Genomic DNA, 24,431 nt, shown 5'->3' with positions numbered 1-24,431 from the left:
AAGGCATCATTAACGCTGAATTTGGCTAAGTGTGAATTTGGAAAAGCTGAGGTCACCTATCTGGGGAAACAGGTGGGACAAGGGAAAGTACGCCCTCTGTTGGCCAAAGTGCAGGCCATTGTAGATTTTCCGGTGCCAGAAACAAGACGACAGCTCCGCCGGTTTCTGGGCATGTGTGGTTATTACCGGGGATTTTGTAAAAATTTTGCAAGTGTCGTGGCTCCTCTCACTAGCCTAACAAGTCCTTCTTCTCCGTTTGTGTGGAGTGATGTGTGTCAGCAGGCCTTTGTCTCTGCTAAGGCTCTCCTGTGCAGTGCACCTGTGCTGGCTGCTCCCAGTTTCGAGTGTCCTTTTAAACTGGAGGTTGACGCCAGCGCTCACGGAGCAGGCGCTGTACTTTTGCAGGAGGATGAAAAAGGAATCGATCATCCTGTGTGTTTCTTTTCAAAGAAATTCAACAAGTGCCAGCTACACTATAGCACAATAGAAAAGGAAGCATTGGCGTTGCTGTGGGCACTGCAGCATTTTGAAGTTTATGTTGGCTCTACTTCCAAACCAGTTTCTGTGTTTTCAGACCACAACCCACTGGTGTTTCTGTCGCGAATGCGTAACAACAATCAACGTCTCATGCGCTGGTCCCTGCTGTTACAAGATTTTAATATTGTGGTTCACCACATAAAGGGGTCAGAAAATGTTGTGGCCGATACGTTGTCCCGAGTGGGGACATAGGATCAAACATTTCTTGAGGGGAAGAAATGTTTGATCTTAGGTGGGGGGGTGTTATGACAATAGTCATATGTTCTGTGTGTGTGTGTGAGTGTTCTCCCTCCCCGCCAACAGGGGGGAGCATTCTATTGGTTTTACAGCTGGATGACGTGGAGCTCGAGGATTGGAGGACACAGATGGGCTCTGAATTTAAAAACCCTCCACATCAGCCACCCGATGCTCTTGCCCTCCGCTCCACATCCCGAGAAGACTGCGTTCGATTTGTGATTATACGTAGGACATTAGATTGTGAATAATATTTTGTGTAATTTAGGTTTGTTGTTTGATTGTCGCTTTACCTAGAGTAATTGAATTTAAGTTATTACTACACACCAGACACATTCGAGTAGGGGTGAGAAGCCGTTTTTGTTTATTCGTTTTCTCCTGTTTTTTTGTTAGGAAGTCAGGGAAGTCACCTGTATTTTTGTTTGAATCTCTTTTATTTTGTTTAGGAAAGACAGGAGCTGAGAACCTTAGTTGTTTTGTTTGTTATTTTGGCATTGCTCACCCTGAAGGTTTCTGTTGTCTCGGTTCGTTTATAAATAAATTTATATAAATTCCATTCGTCGTTGATATTTTTTTCATATACCTTGGGAACTGGAACAGGAGGGAAGAGTCACTTTATGCTACAACTAGGTTTCCCCTAGGCCGGTTGTAACAGCAGCTATAACACATCGTCCAACAGAAAGCAAGACCTTGTGCTCACCAGTGTTAATATAAATAAGGTTCACAATTACTATAGCTTTTATATCTGTAGGCTTTAACTAGGCTTCTTACCCTGAGCAATAAAGTTCTTCTCAAACTTCTGTAGGAACTCCAGGTAGAGCAGATCATCCGAGGTGAGGGCCTCTTCTCCCACCACAGCCTTCATGGCCTGCACATCTTTACCAATGGCATAACAGGCATACTGGAAACAAAGACGATGGCCGGATAGCCGTTAAACGCCACCACTGTCACTAGAGGGATACTATTATTTCAGAAAAAGTACGATTTGTTACCAGCTGGTTGGACACATCAGCGTGGTCCTTCCTTGTCATCCCCTCGCCAATGGCGGATTTCATCAGACGGGACAGTGAGGGCAGCACATTGATGGGTGGGTAGATCTAAAAGCAAAGAATAAGCATGTGTTTTTTTTTGGCACTGTTGCATTTTGTTCCCGTTTGTACTGATTCTATCGTCAAGTACTTTTTTTGCACAGATTTAAAATACATAAAAAAAGCATGGGTGAAAACACGTTGATAAGTATGATGTACTGATGGTACCTGTCTGTTGTGCAGCTGTCTGTCAACATAGACCTGCCCCTCTGTGATGTAACCAGTCAGATCAGGAATTGGATGGGTGATATCTGGAAGACACAAAAGCAGATTAAATCATGCAAAGAATCCAACAAACAATGCTGAGTTAGTAGGATGCAGCATGTTCATAAAATGTAAACACTCATACATGAGTGAGGTGGTATTCAAATCAGTCACTGGTTTTCAAAAACTGTCACATGAGCAGAGAGAATTTTGTCAGCTTCCCTTTACTTAAATCAAGAGGCAGCAGCTTTTAGTAAAAACGGGCACAATCACCTCCCTGTGATGCTGTGATGGGGGGGGGGACTCCTGTTCAACTAGACAGTAGTAGGCCCTTCATACATGTTGCTATGGTAACTGCAGGCATCAAAAATGTCTCCTCATTCCATTTCACAAGCCTACTCCAGTACTTCAAACAATGATTAGCTGAGAGATTTAGGCATTTAAGGAGAGAACGAAAAAAAAAAACCAGTTTGTCCAAGCATTAAATGAAGATGGCAGGTGTGCATAGCTGCTGCACTGACCATCGTTGGGCATGGTAAGAATAGGGATCTGGGTGATGGAGCCATTCCTGCCCTCCACTCGGCCAGCACGTTCGTAGATGGTGGCCAGATCAGTGTACATGTAGCCGGGGAAGCCACGACGGCCAGGCACCTCCTCTCGGGCAGCAGAGACCTAAAGGTGACAGACAGGAAGGAGGTGACATGACACACACATGCTTTTGTATGTGTGCTGTGCTAGATTATAAAATAGGAAGTTAAAAAATAAAGTGAGTGTCCCATTATCATTTATAAATTGGTAAATAAATCCTTTTAAACCAAAGGAATAAGCAAAGACTTAAATAGAATGCTGCAAGAAAAAAATGATACAAAACTCTTTACATTTCCAGAGTCAAGTGATGCTACGCCTTTATTATGCTTCAGAAGAGGAAAACGTCGTCATTCTGTTTTCACGCTTCTCTACAAAAATGACCAAAACCGAATCCTTGTTTCGAAAAGTCAAGTGAATTCAGAGCAAGAAGGAAAGGCAATGCATCCCATTCAGTGCTGGATTCAAAGGTTGATGGGCAGACAACACACTTGTGAACAGCAGATTCAAAGCAAAACTCAACCTTCACATGCGTGAAAGGGAACAGAGGTGAAATGTTAATGTCCTGCCTCTTTGTGCACGTTGAATTACCCATCAAGATGCACAGAGTCTTAGCTGACTATTTGGTGCAGCTGTAAATGTGTCAAGGTTATGGACCGCAAATGCAAGAAGGGAAAATGCACATGCACCATGTTAAAAAAAAACCTGCATTGTGCCATTAACATATTGAGACAGCAAACTGTACAACAGAAAAGGATTATTACAGAGGCACAAAGGAGAGAGTCGAGAGGGCCCGACTCCTTGGCACGAGGAGAAAGGAGGGCAGCGTGGGGGGTGGGGGGCAGTTTCCTTTTAAAGCCAAGCTGACAATAATGAAGTTAAGGTGTTTTCTAGAAGAATGAAGGACACATTATCCTCGCTTTCAGCAAGGAGCTTAAGACTTTAGTGAGTCTATCACCTCAGTGCTAATGCTGCAGAGGCACTGTATGCCGACATGTGGCCTTGTGGTTTGGTGCTTGTTGGGAGTATGTTTAAATTAACATAATAAGGACAGTAAGGTAGGTAATATGGATAATGTAGAGTGGGGTCGAACCGGCTGTGAGACATTTCTATTTCTGCAACATCGACATGTTAACTGCCGTCTCCCAAAGGGCAGATTTCCCACCCTGACGCCTCCAAGTGAAAGTGACACAGGTCAAACTGAACTTTTCAATGGTCCTTCAGTGTATCATGTGTGATGTCTCGTCATGGTTTAGACATGATACACACACAACAAAAATGTAATTTATGTACATTTCTGTTAAAAAAAGGGAACAAAAATGGGCCAAACATGTCTGGGATAGATGAGGTTACCTCTCTCAGAGCCTCAGCGTAGGAGCTCATGTCAGTGAGGATGACCAGGACGTGCTTCTCACACTGGTAGGCCAAGTACTCTGCCGTAGTCAGCGCCAGGCGGGGGGTGATGATACGCTCGATGCTAGATGGTCACAGAAAGACATTATTCTATTATAACTAGCTCTCAGCAGCTGTGTGATCACTGTATGATTACAACAGAAACATGTGAGGTAACTGTTGATAGTATGTTTGGTTCAGTCTTACGTTGGGTCGTTGGCCAGGTTCAGGAAAAGGCAGACGTTGTCCATGGAGCCATTTTCCTCAAAGTCAGACTTGAAGAAGCGGGCAGTTTCCATGTTAACCTGTAACACAAATGAGATCATTTCTTCAACCATTTTCATTACCCACAATTACTTGTCTACTTCTGTGTATCTAGGGAACATGGGTGCAGTTACAGGAGTGTTAAAGGGAGAGACATATGAGACAGATACTGCTCGAGGTTTAAGAGGCAGCATTCTGAATTTCTGAAAACGAGAATAGTTACTTATTGTATATACACATACAAGCAAATCAGCAATGGTAAAAAAAGAGTGCTTTACTCTGCAATTAAACCAAGCTGCAACCTTCGTGGCTCAAAGTTGAAGCCCATGCGGAAGTGTCAAAACTTGTAATTCACGCTGCAACAGCTGGGGGTTGGCTCCAAAAGCGAGTAATTTCCCATAGACTCCCATGTTAAAATGGCCGATTTCATAGATGGTATAGATAGATAGTATGACAGTTGACGTATCACAGCGTGAGTTTCCTGCTTCCACGATCGCCCGCCCCCCTAAACCCCGCTCGTGCTCCCCCTCTTTGTCCATATTCGGAGTTTTAATTGACGTGACGCTGCCAACATGGCGGCGGTCATCACGTCCCGGAACCTCCCACTGAGACTCAAAACGGCTCTTCAGAAACAAACGGGTGGCGTCACGGAAGCTCTGTCCATAGTTTTTACTGTCAATGAATTAAACATAAATTAACACAAGACTGTAAAAAAAACTAGGAAGTTATGACGACTCATTTATGAGCAGCAGTCGTGACAAATATACAACAAATTTGATCTGCAGAGTAAAAACTGCTTTGTAGAAGCTGTAAAATCTTTAATATGTGGCGTCTCCATCTCTTTCCATATACTACTTTCTGTCTTTATGACTTTAGATTGTAAAGGAAGAAAGATGCTACAAGAGTGAAAGAAATGCATGGTGGTGGTTTGAAGGCTTAAGATTGAGGTGTCTGTTACAGTAAACATAAGAGGATGATGTAGAGGGTTCTGCACAGGGGCTTTTCCATTGATGGACTTTTTGAAATCTTCAATAATGACCATCATAAGTCACTTATCTTTTCTTAGTGAAATGTTGCCATGAACTCATCATACTGTGGAAAATGGAGTTTACTGTACAATTTGAGTGACCTGTAAATTTGACTAAAGTGCTTATTAAGATATACAACCAACATGCAAAAATGGTCAGTCGTGTTTGGATGTTTTTTTCCTTTAAATAATGATGTTAACAATACATTTTTTCAGTGTTATGAAATGATTCAACAGGAGCTCTACTGAGCTGTGTTTTAATTCCTTTACCATTAAACAGATGCATTGCTGTCACTGTGTGTCCTTTTAAAAATTCATATCCATGTGCTGACTTGTATAAATCCCTATTAACACTCCTTTGCAAGACTGACCATTATGTGATGTGAATTGGAGAAGTGAAGGAAAGAGGGATTAGCATTTCGCAAGTGAAGCAAATGTTCGTGTGTGTGTGTGTGTGTCTGTCTGATGGAGGTCAAGCTGTCACAATCGAGGCATTACAGCAGAAGGGAGGAGCAGAGAATTTGATACCGCGAGGCCCGGCGGTGTTAAAGGGCCTGCTGAATTAGTAACCTGTCTACATTGCTGGGGGATATGCTCAGAGGTGCAGAAGTAACAAGAGGGACTGAAAGGTTAAATCACCTGGTGAATAAAAGACAAGAAAGCAGGGTGGGAGAGGACCGGGTGTCACGTCGGGGTTAAGAGGGGGATTAGCGACACAGATGGGGTGGGTGTAGAAAAAAACAAAAAACTGAATGCTGCAGTTTGTCTGCTTACCCCCATAGCTGCAAAGACAATGGCAAAGTTCTCAGCACTGTAGTCCATCACATCCTTGGATTTCTGCACCAGGCCGGCCTGGCGACAGATCTGGGCAGCAATCTGAAAACATGAAAACACACAACGAGATTTAGACTATTAAGACGTCTCAAAGTCAGTACGGAGCCACCGAATGTCACAGAAGCAAAGAGTGTGTGTGAGAGAATCCTGCATTAAGTCCACTTCTAAAATCCCAGTCCATGTACGTACTTCAGATTTGTAAAAGGACTCAGACTAAAAGGTTCACAAACATTTTAAAATTCTGACTATGCCTTAATGGAGTTTCAACACCACGTTTGACTCCAAGTAAACAACTACGGTAATTAAATGTCTTAAAATCTTCATACACATGGTTGTAAGGAACTGACTTTGTAAGTGCTGGGGTGAGTTGTGCACGTGTGAGAACCAATTCTTGCCAAGCAGCCACCAGTGAAAGTTATGATGCATCTGAGTTATTGTTTGGGGCTTTGTTAACCCTGTGTTTTTATGTGTGCCTAAACTAAACACTACCAAGTGACGGAGTGAATTGTACACACAAACTCACAAGTGTGACTTAAATGAGTCATCCTCGTGAACACGTGTTTCACTGCAATCAGCTGGAAATTACTACAGTCAATTTACACAACTACACAACTTTTCTGTATTGTGTAAGAACCTTGATTTTATAAATCTCTACTGAAGAAACAAAAAATACCTTTTAGTGTTGGCCTAATTCATCTTCACATCCTTATTATAAATTAAACCATCTAAAATTATTAGCAAACTACTGTATGGTGTCCCATTATTTATAGACAGACAACGTGTCTGTGCAGAGTTTAGAGTCCATGTGGTCATCTGTGGGTTTGTGGAATGAAAGAAGAATTTCACGCCCATCACATAATGTTGTGGCTGCTTTGTTGATTTGCTGTGACCTCTCCATGCACCCTGATCGCAGACACCTGTGCCACAGAGGAAACCACCACATGAATGACCTCTGTCACATGCGATTAATGAAACAAAGGGCCGAGTTTCTAAACCACAAATTGGTCTTTATTAGGTGGACAACGTACATTATGTTTGTTCCAAAGTGAGACCTTTCTGCTAGTGCATCTTTAAAGTGGGGCTGACGGCTCTACTTATGCTCACAAGACAGCCATGATCAAAGAAACTGATGCTATGAGATATTTGATCAGGAATTTTTAAGCACTTTTAGAAGCTTGCTTGGTTCGACTACACTCACCAGTAAGCAGCATGTGACCAGCTGCCCATAGAAACCAGAGCCGTCATAATATCACCTTAAGAAACCGTTGAACCTTTAGCATCTGGTAGAATCAACTGGTGGATAATTACCTTTTTTAGTTGATTAATTAAAAAAATCCCCATTTTTATACTTTTGACACCGTTAGTCACCTAGCAGACATTCAGAACCTAAACTGTAGTACCTCAAGTGTCCACTTGAGGCCTGGTCAATCCTCTTATAATGTACAGCAGAATTTTGACTGACTTTCATCCCCCAGAAGATAGTTTGAAATATTATTAAGGCCTGTTGAGCATTTATTCTCCACTGCTTTGCTGTTCCTCGGACTGATCAGGAGTTACAGTGTGTACGGAAAGTCTTCAGACCCCTCATGATCCTCATGTGCTCTAACATGCACTGTGAGCTGTAAGGTCTTCTATAGACAGGTGTGTGTCTTCCCTAATCAAGTCCAATCAGTATCATCAAACACAGCTGGACTCAAATGAAGGTGTAGAACCATCTGAAGGATGATCAGAAGAAATGGACGCACCTGAGTTCAATATATGAGAGTCACAGCAAAGGCTCTGAATACTTAGGACCATGTCATATTTCACTGTTTCTGTTTTAATACATCTGCAAAAATGTCGACAATTCTGTGTTTTTCTGTCAATATGGGCTGCTGTGTACATTAATGAGGAAAAAATGAACTTAAATGATTTTAGCAAATGGCGGCAATAAAACAAAGCGTTAAAACCTTCTGCACCTACTCTGTTCTGAGATCAGGTGACTGACTAGGCCAGTGAAGAACATCCCAGTTCTTACTTTCACTATAAAACATGGTTTTTCATAAACTGGCATTTGGTCTGAGCCTACTGCTAATGTCATTAGAAACAAAAAAAGGAACTACAGAAAGGAAACACCTTTAACCACATAGTTTGTGTTATGACACAACATTATTATTTCTTATTACGTGTAAATCTTTAATGTCTTCTTGCACTTGGTAGTATGGTAAATTGAGGACAGACATGTCTGCTGAGTGATTGGATATTTTTGGCTCTTAAAAGAAATGTGGCTCTGGAAACATTTCCCCAAAATACACAAAGAAATTCAGTGTTGTTACCTTCTGACAATGTTTTCCTATTGTGAGACAGAGTAACAGCATTAAATTTTGTCCCTGAGCACTGACGTGGAAGGGACTGCAGGAATGAAGAGAAGAATACAGGGGTCAACGCTGGATTCTATTTTTTTTTTCAGCTGAAGAGCATCAAGAACAACCAATGGTCTGTCACTAAAGAAACCTCAATTGTGCTGGAGTGCTTCAATAGATTGAATCAATCAATATTGTTTCGCCAAACAAAATGGAATGGTCTTTGTCGCCATTGTTTACTTCATATTATTTTTTTTGCCTTGGGACAATTTCCAAAGCTGTCCCACTTAAACTGTACTGTCAAAGAAAATCTCCCTCTTGCTGGAAATAACAGATCACACATCTTAAAGTACAGTCTGATCATGTTTCATTTTCACTCACCTACAATAAAGCGGTGTGTGCTGCCACACTGCTGGAACAGTGAATGCAACACAAGGACAGCGAGGAGCAGGCATTTGAAGGGTTTTTGTTTTAATGCTTCTGTCATTTAAGTGTGTCCTAGAAGTTCTGTGAAAAGTTTGACTTCACATGAACTGCTTTGATATATATTTAGGTATGTAGGACACACGTGAGATGCCCATTCACAACCGAGTCATGAATTTCCACTGTGAAGCACAAAAGGGGAAGCACAGCTGCCATCATGTGACACTCCAATGACTTGGAATTAAACATTTCCACCGTGAGACGGCATCAGAAATAAACTCCAAATCACCCCGAAGCCGATGTGGACAATTTCAAAAAAATAAACTGGATGATGTTAACCTTGAAATATTCAGAAGAAGAAGTTACCAAACTGAATGTATTTTAAGAAGAAAGGAAAAAAAAGACGACCAATGCTAGAAGCTACAATTGTAACTTCGAGGCTCAAGTCTGCTGCAGAAAGTTTCAATAAATACGTTTTTTTTGCTGAATACCACCAACTATTGTAGTTGAAAATACACATAAATACATATGAATTATATTTATTGGAACAACATGTGGTAAAGGAACAACAAACAGCAGAATCTGAAATGAGCTCTGCCTCGGTAAGAGTGGTGTCTCTGAATGTTGTTTATGCTTGTTTTGGTAGCGTTTCATGCTTTGTGGATTCAGCAATGTTCTGATGAGGGTTTTCAGAAGTGTTCTTGAGATCATGCATTGATTTCTACTTACAGTGAGAAAAATCACTTCTTCAATTGTTGAACTGTTTGCTTACACAACACAAAGTGCTAACCCCCGTCCTATCTTCACTTCTGAAAGAGTTTCGCTCTGCTTCAGTGTTCATATTTCTGTCTTCATGTACTACAGCTGCCATCATGAAGTATAGTGTGCTTAAACTCTGCTACAGCTGGAACACACAATGAATTCTGACCATCTTTCTCATATAATTTAAATATTGTGAGTAAAGGCCATTTACACTAATGCACTTTTTATGTGCAATCCTGTCAGCTCAGGTCATGTGATGTATCTTTGTCTATGCAGAGGATTATGGGTAAGAACAGCCAGAAAGGTAAGCTTATTTGTATACCAAAAATATGATGATGCAACTTTGCATGCAAGCCCCAGCCACCTTTTTAATCCTAAACAATCCAATGTTTCTTACACTACTGTGTTTAGAATTGCCCTTAACAATGCAAAATAATTCATATTCATAATATATATAATATATAATAAAATATTTTTTCCAATCTTTTTATCTGTGCTTAAGAGCCATTTTTAATTCAGGAAACATTAAGAGTTATTTGTGTGGTGTGGTGCTGTCACCTCATTGTGGGGCAGCCCAGCAGCAGAGAAAATGGGGATCTTCTGTCCTCTGGCGATACTGTTCATGCCATCAATGGCTGAGATGCCAGTCTGGATCATCTCTTCAGGGTAGATACGGCACTGAGGGTTGATGGGCTGACCTGGAAAACACAAACGCAGGAGAAAAGAATGAAATACTTTCCTGTCACTGGGAGACAAAAGAAAGGCATCCAACATAATGAGTCAATATGACACTGCAGTAGAATAAAAACGTCAACATTCAGCAAATGAGTAAGAATATTTCTATGAACTAAATTTCCTCGTGCCTAAAAAAAAAATGTAATAAAAGTACAAGGACTTCATTAGACACATGACTGTCAGGAATGCTGTCAATTACGGCTTGTATGCAATTATTATCACTAACTATAAGATCAATTTGTTTCTAAAGATGAATAAACTGTACTGCAGACATAGTCTGATGTTAACTGGGTAATTTGGCTCCAAGGTCCAGACATTCTTTGTCAGTATAGCAAACAAATCCCATCTCACATTCCATGAAGACCCATTACTAAACTGTCACTCTGTGTCACATCATTTGAAGTTAGGGGTCAGGTGTCAAAAAGTACATTTTAGGTGGAATACTACAGAGTAAATATTTCACTTTTTATTTGTACAGCTTCTACAAACCATTTTTTCAACTCTAGTCTACATGTAACTGTTGTTTTTTAATTGATGTACTGGTCAGATTCGGTCTTCGGTCTTCTGAGGGGAAACTAAATCTCAGGGTGCATTCAAGGACTGTTGGAGCATTGAATTTTCAGAAGAAATAGTGGAAAAGGTGTGTTCAATTCGTTTTTTTGTATGTTGCAAAAATAACATGTTGGTAAAAAGATTGTCAAACACAACAACACTGGTAACAGGAAGGCCAATGAGGTCGTACCCATGATGTCCAAGTAGTCCTCAGCCAGAACACTGGGCCCGCGGTCAATGGGTTTGCCAGAGCCGTTGAACACACGCCCTGAAAGAGAAACATTTCCTCATTTGAACCAAGCACAAATCAAGCCTGTTATTTGATAATTAACACTTTTATATGGAAGTGGAATTTAAAGATACTCATTTAAAAAAAAACTAAATGACATGGAACTCACAGCCCCATCTGATCTATTTTGTTTTATGTCGGGCTTTTAAGAAATACTGTAAGAGCGTCTCTGATGGCTCTTGTCAGGTCTACAAGTAACAAGTGTAAGTAATTATAAATTCATGGACATGATTAATGATACTTCAACAACAAAAGCCGGTTTACTTTCTGCTTCTGTTCAAATGTATGTAACCTTGTACTGTACTGAGATAATCACAGTGGTTGAGATGTTCAAGAACATTCAAATAAAAGCTTTGATTCAGTGTTGTTGTGCCTTTACCATCTACTAATACTGAAAACCCAAGTAATATTAGCATAGCAAAGGAAAATGAAAAACACACACTTTTAAATGTTCATATAACGATAAGACAGTGAAAGGAAGACGCAGAGAAAACCGTGGGCAGAGGAACACGATTGGACTCATTCGTCTTTTGAGTGCTGACAGAGAATTAGGATGAAATCATACCCAGCATGTCCTCTGACACTGGAGTACGCAGGATGTCTCCAGTGAACTCGCAGGCCGTCTTCTTGGCATCGATACCAGATGTTCCCTCAAACACCTGAAGAAACACAAGGCGACAAACGGGCACAGGGAAAGCATTTTTATCCAGGACATTGCTGCTGTCAGATACAAAATAAAAAAAAAATAGAGCTGGGTAAATTAAAAACTGACTGAGATGTCTCGGATCTTCAAGAAATGCATTGTTTGGGACAGCAGTACTTCTTAGGGTATATCCATGATAACTGATACTGACTGCCTGCTGATGTGAAATTGTCTGCATGTGGACACAGAACGTAGTCGCTCATGAATCTGGTTGTAAGTTTTAGAAGCACTATTCACACTGTACCACTCACAGTTCTGTGTGAGGGGTACAGAGGCAGAACGGCGGAGCACTCTCTTGTGTCGACAGCAGAAGTAGTAACAGTGCTAAATCAACCATGGTGTGGAAGGCCGAGTCAGTGCAGTGACACAAACACACCTCCGACTGTGAAATGCAGCTTTGCTTTGATTGAAGGTAAAACACAGCCTCTTTGTGTAAGGGGCTAGTGATACTAGACAAGTGAAAGATAAAGCTGACATACTTTACTGTGCATAGATCATGTTACTCTATAGATAATCTGGTAATTTATGTCACATCAGACAAACACTACCTACTGTGCCTGTATGATGATCAGGCTGCTCATAAGACTTTCCCGAGAGAATCCACTAAATGTGGACGGGCACCAAGTGACGGCCTTAACATGCTGTAGAAACACTTTCTTACCTGGACCACAGCCTTGCTTCCGATCACCTCCAGGACCTGCCCACTTCTCTTGGTGCCGTCGGGCAGGGTCAGGTGAACAATCTCAGCATATCTTGGAAACTAGTTCAGAGAAAGAGAGAGAGATGCAGCTGCAGGAAAACTGCATGTATATCACAACTGCAACAGCACAGCTGCAAACAGTGCTGTGTTATACTCTGTTAAGAGTTGGTCGTGTCACCAATCTCAATCTCATTACAAATTCAAAAAAGGGATTCACACAATACAGGAAGGGCCAAGTATCAGCAGTCTGAGAAGTCTTTCATAGAAATGTGGTTTTATAAAAAAAAAAAAAGAACCTTCACCTTCACATTGTCCAGGATCACCAGAGGCCCATTTACACCTGACACAGTGGAGTAGGCTGAAAAACACACAAGAAATACATAGTTCATTCATTTCTTCATCTCAACAGGCCACAGGACAAATAAATGACATTGACATAATAATAATAATGGCAATATTACCATTCCCTTTGGACAGCTGAAAGCCACCAATCAACATTGGAATAAGTGGACTTCCTCACAGCCAACATAGTTAATAATCACAAGCTGACCTTTCATGGCGGGCTTTAAACAGCTTTCATGCACTTCCATGCCCAAATGTCAATGGCAGGCAAATGTCAGGAAGAAAAAATGCAGGAAATTCACTTGCAGTGTTCAATTACACAGGGTAGTTCTAAAGCGTGCAATGACAGACCACTAAATAAAGGGTCATCATTGATGAAGGTTAGTGGAAATTGCTTGTGGCCTTACCCAACCTTAACCTATAATGAGTTCACAAAGACGCACTGAAACAATGTTTAAAAAAAAGAACTCAAGGAAAAATACTTGTATGTGCCTAATAACATATTTTCACAGGTCATTACATAGTGAGGAAATGAGAAAATTCAAGATTTTCCACTTGAGCAGAACTTGTCCACAGTGGACAAGAAACGCTAATAAGCAGAAACCTGTGACAGTTCTATGGCAGCTGGTCAGGGACATGGACCAAGACCATAGAACTGGGTGATAAATCCATTGTAGACATGCTGAATGCTGCTGGTCGAGAGACAAGAGGACTGTAGAGTTCACGTGTGGTTTTATAAATAAGTCCTAAATAAGTCCTTCGATCAGTGCTGGTGCTCTGGTTCGTTAGTTAGCTAACTTGTTAGCTACTGTCTGCTAACATAAGTCCATCCATCGATGAGGTTGATCAACATTAATCTAAAGTAGGAAAACTTTGCATGCTGTCAGCTAGTGTAAAAATAGGGATTTCCATTATCATCATTCAGCAGCCTCTCTCCGCACTTGATGCCCACAGCCTGCCCCATGAAAGACTCGACTAGCCCATAGCTGGTGATAGGTATGCTGAAAATGTATTTTTAACTACAGATTGTCAATTTTAACTTCAAGATGTTTTTTTTCTTTCTTATTATTTCCACACCTTAAACAGAGGCATGCAGCCGAGTGGAAAGCACCACTAAAAACAGCCTACATTGAGAAAATAATTTTCAAAATGTGTTGTTTTTAGGAAAGCAGAAGAAAAGAAATTGATTAAAATCGCCAATCAGGTTTCATGTGAAACTACTAGACCACTGATCAGAAACATGGAACTCTGAAGCAAGAGTCCCCATGAGTAACACCTCATGGTTCCACCTCAGATTCTTTTGAGGAATGTTTATATTTTGCGTGGCTTAGCATTGAATTAATTTCCCATTTCATGCAGGAAACATCTTTTGTGTGTCTTTGAATGTGTAATTTGTAAATCCAATAAAATACAAGTTTAAAACTTTTAAAAATAAACTCACTATACAAGCTATGACATTATAACACCATTCATCACATCGCCTGTCCGTTCCGGGCTAAACTGAGCCAACCCATTAACCAGTGGAAGCAAAACTAACATTCACCAAAGATGATGGGAAAGGATGTTTTTGAAAGCACAAGGTCATATACATGTATTTTACACATTCCATAAAAACATACAACACCATATTTTCAGCAACCTGTGCCTTGTATTTTATTTTTTACATTCCATCAGATGCTCCCTCACATTCCTTTTCTTTGCCTGAATTCGCAAACAAATAACATACATTTCATTGCAGCATGCTAAACTGTTGTTTAACCACCAGTAGGAGGCTTTTAACGATCAGACGGCTTTTTATTAGTCCAATCTCTTTTGAATAGCTTCCAGCTTCAACAACAGAGACATCTCTACCGAATGTTTCTCTGAGTTAGGCATGGAAGTCAATTTAAGTTGAGTTTTTTTTTTCCCCAAGACCACCCCGCCACAGCTCTCCTCTGCACATCTGCAGACCCCGGGGTAAAATGCAAAGACATGGGAGTGAAGGTGGGTGGGGGTGGGGGAGAGAAGGTGGCGCCATTGTTTCCACTAGGGTTTTCTATCATGGTCTAGTGTTCCCTCTTTATACGCGAACCGTCAATCTCAGGGCTGATATCAAAGGCGCAGGGAAATTAGAGCAGACTGGTACGAACATAAAGCACTAAAGCTTAGCGGGGTGCATCCACTATGCCACTAATTAGGCAGGGGCCAACAAAATAACCTGTCAATGCGCTACAGTATTTCAGCCATTTCCCACACACACCTGCATTTCACCCTCTATTAGCCAGACAGGCTCTCTGTATGTTTGTGTGTCTGTCTGTCTGTCTGTGTGTGTGTGGGGGGTGGAATGGAAGGGTGGGGCAGAGACCGTTAAGAGTGAGAGAGAGAGAGAGAGAGAGAGAGAGAGAGAGAGAGAGAGAGAGAGAGAGGGAGAGAGAGCATGATAAAAGATTGTTGAAGTGTGATGACAAAAACCAAGGGCACCACAGATACAAAAAATACATTTCCTTCTCAAAAATAAAAAGAGTTTTACTCTAAACAGCCTTTATCTCACTCCTTCCCTCAGAGCGTACACTCTGGTGAATGACTCAAGTTGTTTCTTATTTCTCCGTGTGCCCTACAAGACCTTGTACTGAGTGCAATGTGTGTATGAGGTGGCATGGATAACCGTTGCTCCCCACATTTGCCAATGAGAGTCAGGACACAAGTCTATGTTTTAATATAGTACCCTGCTGTAACAGCTGAAATCTTGTAAACATATACTTATGTCTGCCTGTAAATTGACTAATATTAACCCCAGCAACACTGTACCAACACAGTTTTATGTGTTTCGATGTGTGTGTCTTTACCTTTCATACCCGTGGAGCTAGTGTAATAATTAACAATCCTGAGTGTCTATAACCCTTTGACAAAAGGGCTGCAATTGTAACATGTTCACATGTGACTGCTAATTTCAGCCCCGCTAATACCTCAGACAGGCTCGACTGAAAACAGCAATGGAAGAAAAAAAATCTTATTAGCATCAGGTGAGTATTTCCACAGTTTTTGCCATATTGTTTATGCTATGATTAACTTTCCAATTAATAACCTGCACCACTAAGTGTCATGTCCACTGTGATATCACACTATTTTTGACTGCAAGCTATGGTCCTGCGCTTCAATGGAAAAGAACACAAGGTAAAGATAACTAACATATCTTTGTGCAGTAAAGAAAAAAAAATCGATTGTGCAAACAAGTGTTACTGTGGAATTTTTTTTTAATCTGTTCTGCGGCCAAAACTTGACTGAATTTTTTGTCGTGTGACTGCTGGTAACAAGTCAATCATGACTTCTTAGATGCACTGAAAAAGTGAAGAATTTCTTTTTAACAGAATCTTGTGAGTGAAAATACTTCATTTTGAGCAAACTTAATGGTTTGCAATACACAAGGAGCATCTGAAAGTTTTCCAGTTTCTTTCTGTGATTTCATCATAAAGCATTTTAAAACCAGCCAGCAGGATTTGGGATATTGAGGGTTCTACAATCTATACTACATACATCTCAGTAGGTTTTCAGTTTAGCCCATGGTAGATTGATGATCTTGCAGTGTCACTGGATGCAGATAAAGCATTGAGGTGTAATAAATTCTGTTGTTTATACTGGTGGAGCACCTGACAATGTGCAAAGTATACCTATTGGAGACATGCCAGTGGCTTCAAAAACTACTCTGAGATTTATTAAAAATTATTATTATTAAGGCATCTTTAAATCTTAGACAGCTCCTACACCCCATCATGCCCTTTGCAAAATAAATAAATAAGACTTTGTAATAAAAATTCCATCCAATTTTCACAACATTATGTTTATGATCCTTTCACCCCTTCATAAATGGCAGACTGTCCATGTTTATAAAAGGACTTAATAGCTACACTTAGCCTACAAATTGCCCACAGGCCTCAAAAGAGATACATATGGCTATTTACTGAAGGGTGATAATAATGGTACGAGGAAAATTGGACTACATAATTATAAAGGAAGCTCTTAGAAATCCATAATTCTACTGCATCTTAATGGTAGATACTTGGTAACAGTGGCAGGAGAGAGATTTCAGGTAACACTGCTTTTTCTTATTTGCTGTTAGGGTGTATTTGACAGAGACATACACACAAAGGAACAACATACATCTAAAAACAGTTTAGAAGCAAAAACATGAATAGAAACATCCAACTATTTTGTCAGACAGATTTAGAAGTGACTTGGTATAAAATCTAGTGGTTGCATGAGGACAAAGTACGCTGGCTTCTCCTGGACACGTTTTTGAAACATGTTGAACCTAGGTGCAAAATGGCAGCTCTCTGAAGTGACACCTAAACATTACATCTAGGGAGGAAAGTGAAAACAAGAGGTTTACAGTCTCGGGGAACAATGTTTTTTTTAATCCAGTTAAAGAATTGCTTATATTTTCAAAATGTAAAAATTGATTTAAATTTGGCAGATTCGCTGAAATAAGGCTAAAGTCTAAACGCAAATGCGGCTAGCGACATCATACTTCCGGGTTCAAGGGGACAGTATCCAGGTTGGGATAGAAGCCACATGTAAACATCTGTCTAACTACAAAAAAAATTGCCTGGAGTTTATTTTCAACATGGCTACAAAGGAATCAACTGTGTTTTAGACTGAAAAAAAACAAAAGAATGAACAAAATAAAAGAAAAAAACGTGACACATGCGCACGCCTGGATTTTATGATGCGACACCTAGCCTCGGAGGATGTGTGCTATAGCTGGATTTGAAAACAGGTCTGAACGTATCCTGCTTAAAAGCTATCCCACCGACTTCCCCCACTCTGAAAGGGGTCTAAATTACAGCTAGCTAGCTAAGGTTATCCTGCAGAGTATAGATATAACAGGAAAAACACATCCTCCTACCAGCTGTCTATAAAATTAATATCCGGGAGATAACATTATGAGGATTTTACCTAAGAATGAACAATGTGATGGAACAAAACAATTGTTTTTTTAGCAACAGAAAAGTACTGAACAGGATCAAATCTATTTCCATGACGTCTGCTGGTCAACAACGAAAATAAATCCCTTAAAACAAAAGTATAGTCTGCCTGGTGGCACAAAGTCTGAAGTGTGCAGTTCCAGTGGGATTAAAGGTTTAACCACAGCCCTGTATAGTAGCCTGTCTTTATATAAATGAGGAAAAAAAAGACAGGACAGTTCACAGTACCCTCTTATGTATAACTGTGATGATAAAAAAGTGGTTTGCTCTCTCATTTCACAAGGTAACGACTGCTCAATGGGCTATACGTTCATGAGGTGTGAAGTAGCAACATTTCCCATTAGGTTTGGAAAACTTTCTCCACCCCTCTTTTGCTACTTCAGCTCAAGTGCAGCGGTCCCCTGGCTTGGCATGCAACAGCAGTGTGGGTCACCCTGCAGCCTGTTCAGCTGCCAGAGCCCTTTGTGTACAAAGATGTTAATTGGTCCTAATCCGCCACTAGAAGCTGTTTTGGTAGCCTGACCTCGCACCCTGAAGGACACCTTGGTGTGAAATACTAAAGAGCCCATTCAAGTGCCAGAGAAAAGAGGCACAGAGCATTCCAACACAATTCAATTTCCCAGCTGAAAGAGGGGGGAACTCAAGGGGAGGAGAAGGGAGGAGGGATCCGGGAGCTGGGATGGAGATGGGGGCGCATCATCATTCTGACAATAAATGAGCGCTACAAAGCAGTGGCTGCTGTGATGTGCAGTCTCACAATCACGTCTTAGCCTCTACTTCAAGGGATTCCCACAGCCCCACTGGACATGGGAATGCTAATTGCCTAAAACCTACAACCAGGCCGCCCCACCATATGCATGAGCTACCTCGCACACACACATGCAAGCAGGCAAAAATACAGGCACCAACATGACAAAACAACTCACAATAATCAGATACTCTTTGCTGCCAATGTCATAGTTAGAAGAAGTTCCATATCAAAGACAGATTTGTCATTAAAAACATCCCACTTTGGCATTATTTACATGCCTTTCCACAGCAACACAATGGCAACACTTTGGAACAATGACTTAGGTCAAGAACTAGCAAGCCATGTACCATAATTAAGATGAGCTATACTCAATCTATAGACTTTTTCAAGAACTTTTATGTAATGTTGTAACTTTTTTTTAGTTCTGCTTCAGGAATAGGTTCATCCTGATGAATTGAGCCTGATATTCTGCCAGGGGGGTATGCTGTGTAGCCAAGATGAAGGCCTTCAGGGACAAAAATGTCCACTGTTTCACATTCAACTTTTGATTTGTCATGATTACACCATTACGGTGCTCAAAGTGCACTGCAAGTTGCCATACTCGTCAGCATCTGTGTCCCATAAAATGGTCTACTACTCATTCAAATATTTTGGCATTTATATTCCACATATCTTGTGACTGGATGGTCAACAGTTTTGTCCACTCCCCTATTGACTGATCAACACTGTCAATCTCTACAACTGTCACGAGTTTATCCACTGCATTAGTAGTCTGTTATTATCACTGCAACTGCTACAATACCACTGCTCCTGATTTTGACACTCAAACTGTGAAACTGACCCTTGCAGGTAGACCAGTACTCTATATACAGGCCTCCCTGCCTCTGATTGTAAGGGTGTGTGTCTTGAACCAGGAGCAAGTTTGTGAACAGAGTGGGTCCTCTTGTCTGGTGAGTAGTATAGCAGAAGAAAGACGCTGTCTATACAGAGAGGCAGCTGGTTAACACAGCAGCTTTGTTACAAAGGTGGAAGAGTGCTTTGGTTACAATAGCTGGAAGCATGGTGGGGGGGTTCGACAAGGCAACAGATTATGGCCATTTGCTATGGTTTTGCCACACTAGCTAACTTTAAAGCTTGTTATTATGTTCTCTAAATATGACCAGATAAAAATATAAGCACTTATGCAATCTTGGACACTAAGTAGAGCATTACTGTCTTGAATTAAAATGAACAGAGTAGCTGTGCTTATCACCTGATGCAGAAGTGGATGAGTGTATGGACACAACAGCGACTTCGCCTCTCGACTTCTCCTACACAGACTCTGGTTCCCTGATGATGTTTTTTTAACATGGTTGCTCTCATTAGATATTTTGTCCTCACTTTTACATGACGCAGAACCACAACAACTATTTGTTTTTACTGCATTCAACCAATATCCTAGCTATAAATACACAAAACCAAATACTCTTAGCTAGGGCCGAACATGAACTGAATTCATCTGTCATTTTTCCACAGCCAGTAAACTCTGTGGTCAGGTGGAAGAAGCCCAACCCTCTCCTCTGCAGCAGAGAGAACATGCTCTCTGTCTCTCACACATGAACTGTCTGTAGTTGACAAGTTATTAACGAGATTATAATACAGCTAGGCTGTGGATTGCTGAAATTGGATGTGGACGTTTTTACACTGCACACAGCTACTCGTACACATGGATCACACTATTTCTTCATCTATAACACTGAAAGTGGATGGAAGCATTCATGTAATAAATAAAAATGCATTAATATATTTTTCATGTCGATTTTCATAAGACTGAACTAGAGTATTACAAATATTTGTAACAAGTGTTCAGTACTACCGTCACACCTCGAAACTGATAAAGCTCTCTTAACAAAGGTCCTTTGCACATATTTCAAAAGGAAGTTGTCGATGGCTCGAATAAACAATGACAACGGGTTTTAAGTTACTACTAATACCATATGTTTTCAGACTCTGTAAGATCAACAAAGGACTGAAATGGAACATACCATACATTTAAAATAAGGTACAGCTATCATGTATATTACATATATATCAAAGCATTTCTCCTACTCTGTGGTATGCTTCAACCAAGCAGCTAGCTAGAGGGCCAACAGATAAAGCTAACAAGGAACTCAACAAGGAAGGTAAAAAAATGCTGCCCTCTCTTTCCAAATGTCAGTATAACTAACCTTTTGTTACTGTCACACCGAAGAACAAACAAGATAAAGATCTGCCGTGTGCATTAGTGCCACTTTAAGACAAAAGCTCATCCCAACCATGGGCACACTGCACAGATTTACATTGTCATGCTCCTGTGCTGAGATTTGAGGAAGTGAAGCAGCTGGGTAAATTCTTGTATTAGACAATGGCTGCTTGACTTCCCTAAAAATGACCCACCATATTCTCAACATGAACTCAACTGCATGATGAGAGGTCAGTGAAATGAGCACACTGTTCACGTGGACTGGTTTCTGTTCATGCAACAGACAGAAATGGTGTCACATCCTTAGCCTACATTTTAATGTTCTTTCATGAAAAGAATGGCAAACGCCCACGGGAGTCTTTTTTTCTACTGACAAGCTTGCTGTTTAAGCCTAATTAGAATGTGGATTATAGAACTGTTTCAAAAATAACATTGATTTTATAGAAATGACTTTCATAGTGACAGATGAGACATTTGTTTATCGTGACTACATTATTACCAATAATTAAATCTTCACAAAGAAGTATAGTGCCTTGCTCCCTGTCTTTTCATAGCACTAAATGACAGAATGCACCACTAAAACAAAGACAAGCCATTTCGTGGGCTAATAGCTTTTGTCGCATTTGACATGAGAGAGACAAAGGCCCCTTAAAAGAAAAGACTTGGTCTGATGAGAAATTTCTTTATTTGTTTATTTTCCTGCTCTGTCTCGGAGTGGCTTTTCAATAGCTGTGTCTCTTAGAGCCCTGTCAAGTCAATAAGGTAGGGACAAACCATCTCAACAGTGTGATCTTATAGACTGTTGGATGCCTGGCAACACTAAACAATGTCCCTATACACTGATGATATAGCTTGCATTTATCCCCACAAATGCAAATAACAGGGAGTCTAACATAGGAAATATTCTCAATGTATTCGTCTAAAACATTAAAATAGATCTGTTGTAATATGTTCATATGCTCACAACGGACGGGACAGCCTAACACAGACAAGGCAGCTTTCCATTTTTAGCTGATATGCCATGTTTGCAGTTGAGCTGTGATAGATAGACTATTGATCCACGGGGGGAAATTCAGGATGTAAACTTTGCATTTAGATTTTTTTCCATTATCTATTTTCATAAAATGCTGCCACACTGCAGATCTTTGCGATGGTAGAGGAGGACTGACTGTAAATGACACGGTCAAAACTAAATAAATATTCCAACCACTGGGCCTGGTACTCTTCAATCTATCTGTCTCTAGTTGGTCAGGCTAAACCAAAGTAGTGAAAACAAGGAGGGTGTTCAAAGATAGACTGCTACACCTGATGAAATAAATGCTGCAAAAAAAATCAACCAATCAGACTTTTGGTCGAGCCAGAACGTATTGACTAATAAATCGACCAGCCCTATAAAGTACAGTACATTAAATGCTGTACTGGTAAGTAAGGCAGTCTATTCATAGTCAATACCATGTTGTCCCAGTGTACAAATGTCAAGAATTGTGTAATTTTGCTAGTGTTTGCCTCTCCAAGGACCATCAGTAGTGGGGCTGTAAAGTAGCCACAAGCAGTCAGTTTCTACAGTAAACTCATAGCACGTCTCCTCCTGGTCACTGCCTGATTACTCCTGTTTGGAGCCTCAGCCATGATGCAGGACATAAAAAGCATCTGTTCATCCACGCAAACCTGAGTAACAAATGTTGGAAAAAGCATTGCAAAAAAATTCCACTTTACTAAATTAGGCAGAGCATATTAGTTAAGGGAAACAATTAGACAGAACATTGCATCAACATCAAGATGATTCGACTAGGGCTGCAACTATTATTTGGCAAAATCCGTCGACAACTAATTTAGTAGTCGTCGGGTCGTTAGTGACGTCATTGCACGGTATGCAGGTGTAACGCATTTGCAGCGGGGTAAGATTCACAGTCACAGTCTGAAGTCGCCCTTTCACAAAGGCAGTAGACACTTTTCCAAAAGGAAAAATGCTGGTTTAGGCAGAGGCAGTCTCTCTGTAACGTGTGAAAGAGAAGGTGGTGTCATGCAGTTGGGCTCAACTTCAGATCTTAAAAACAACCAAACAAATCAACCAACGAAAAAAATCTAGTAAAGTCCAATAGCCAAAAGCAGAAAAATATCAGCCTGGAAGTTGAACTAATGGTGTCTTACAGGTGTTTTTTTTTTAAATTCACTCAACTGCAGCTGATTCTGCCCATTTTACTAACAGGAAAGCTGATTTTCACTGGCCCTACTTTAAAACACCAGCAAAGCTCTGAATGGTTTAGGCCCAAAGTACATTTTAGATCTGCTGATTTGCTACAGACGCTCAGCTTCTCTGAACAACATCTTGGTTGGTTTTGATGCTTTTCATGTTGCCTGAAAACAGCGCTCCCCCACATACAGCAGTACATTAAACATTAAGGCGCCACACAGGTAGCACACGTACTGTAAACGCAGCACCTGAGGAACACATCAAAAGTTTCCTCGCAGTTACTTGAGATTATCATTTGGCTCCAAATTGCTGCCTCATCACAAAAATGGATCGCTGCTGTTTAGTAATGTGTTTGATGAGAGAAAAAGCCACGAGCTGCTCTCCATCAAAATTAGAGAATCTCAGGAGTGGGGTGGTTAGATGGTTTTTAGGACAAGGATTTTATCACTTGTTGCATCCTCTCCTCTCTGCTTTGCTCTCAGATGGCCCATGCTCCATTAAGTCATTTCCTTCCAGTTTGCTGAGAGGCTTTTAGTCCACGCTTGCCTCTCTGACACTCGCACAAAAGAAAAGACATCACCTTGCTGGCTTCATGGCTCAGGCCTCGTTCAGCACCATAATCAAAGTCGCAGTAAAGGCTCAACATCAGGCTCACACAGCAAAGTGCCCAAAACACCAACACTGATTCCAATAATGTAATCAGCACGAGCAGAAGAGGAACAATAAGACCGCCACGACCACAACTAATCAGTGTTACTAAGGTCCATTAAGTTGGATAAATTATGCTTTTGTCTTATTTGAGGAAGAAACAATGGAACAGCTCTTTGTGCCTTTCCATAACAGATCACTGTCATACTGTCCTCAAAACAGTGCACATGTTAAAACCTGATTGAAGTGTCTTCCATCGGATACTTTAACTGTTGCCAAAATGTCTTTTCAGACGTTAGAGAAGCTACTGCAGGACAGTTTAATTAATTTAATTAAAATATATCTCAGATAAATATTCAAAAGGAAATCACTTTATTTTTTTTTTTTAAATCATAAAGCACTTGTTTAAGCTTTTTGAATGTAAAGATACTTTTCAGCATAAATTAAACAGCGACATCAGGATGGGACTATAGGAAGCTCAGTTTGTTCTTTTCAATACAATATCTTAAATATATGTACCAACCTCCAGATGTATGACAATTTTTGTGTCAATTTTGTGTCAAATTTGTGTCAAATTTTCTAGTTAAATAAATGTGTGAGATTTATTTTACCATCAGTGTAAGTGAAGATTCAAATACTTTTT

The 24,431-nt window shown here is 40.5% G+C and overlaps 1 protein-coding gene across 1 annotated transcript in view; it reads right to left on the bottom strand.

The window, feature by feature from the left end:
• Positions 1–24,431, bottom strand: part of atp6v1ba (ATPase, H+ transporting, lysosomal, V1 subunit B, member a) — a 32,407-nt gene that overhangs the window by 6,694 nt on the left and 1,282 nt on the right. Inside the window, exons 2-13 of the mRNA XM_028423370.1 lie at positions 12,974–13,029; positions 12,633–12,731; positions 11,834–11,927; positions 11,170–11,247; positions 10,251–10,390; positions 6,106–6,207; positions 4,248–4,345; positions 4,002–4,125; positions 2,585–2,735; positions 2,028–2,110; positions 1,764–1,868; positions 1,543–1,672 (exon numbers count right to left, since the gene is read on the bottom strand). Coding sequence (XP_028279171.1) covers positions 1,543–1,672; positions 1,764–1,868; positions 2,028–2,110; positions 2,585–2,735; positions 4,002–4,125; positions 4,248–4,345; positions 6,106–6,207; positions 10,251–10,390; positions 11,170–11,247; positions 11,834–11,927; positions 12,633–12,731; positions 12,974–13,029 — 1,260 coding nt within the window. The remainder of the gene's footprint in view (positions 1–1,542; positions 1,673–1,763; positions 1,869–2,027; positions 2,111–2,584; positions 2,736–4,001; positions 4,126–4,247; positions 4,346–6,105; positions 6,208–10,250; positions 10,391–11,169; positions 11,248–11,833; positions 11,928–12,632; positions 12,732–12,973; positions 13,030–24,431) is intronic.

Source organism: Parambassis ranga, chromosome 15, assembly GCF_900634625.1.
Source record: "Parambassis ranga chromosome 15, fParRan2.1, whole genome shotgun sequence".
Taxonomy (NCBI): domain Eukaryota; kingdom Metazoa; phylum Chordata; class Actinopteri; family Ambassidae; genus Parambassis; species Parambassis ranga.
This window is presented reverse-complemented; position numbering and strand designations above follow the sequence as displayed.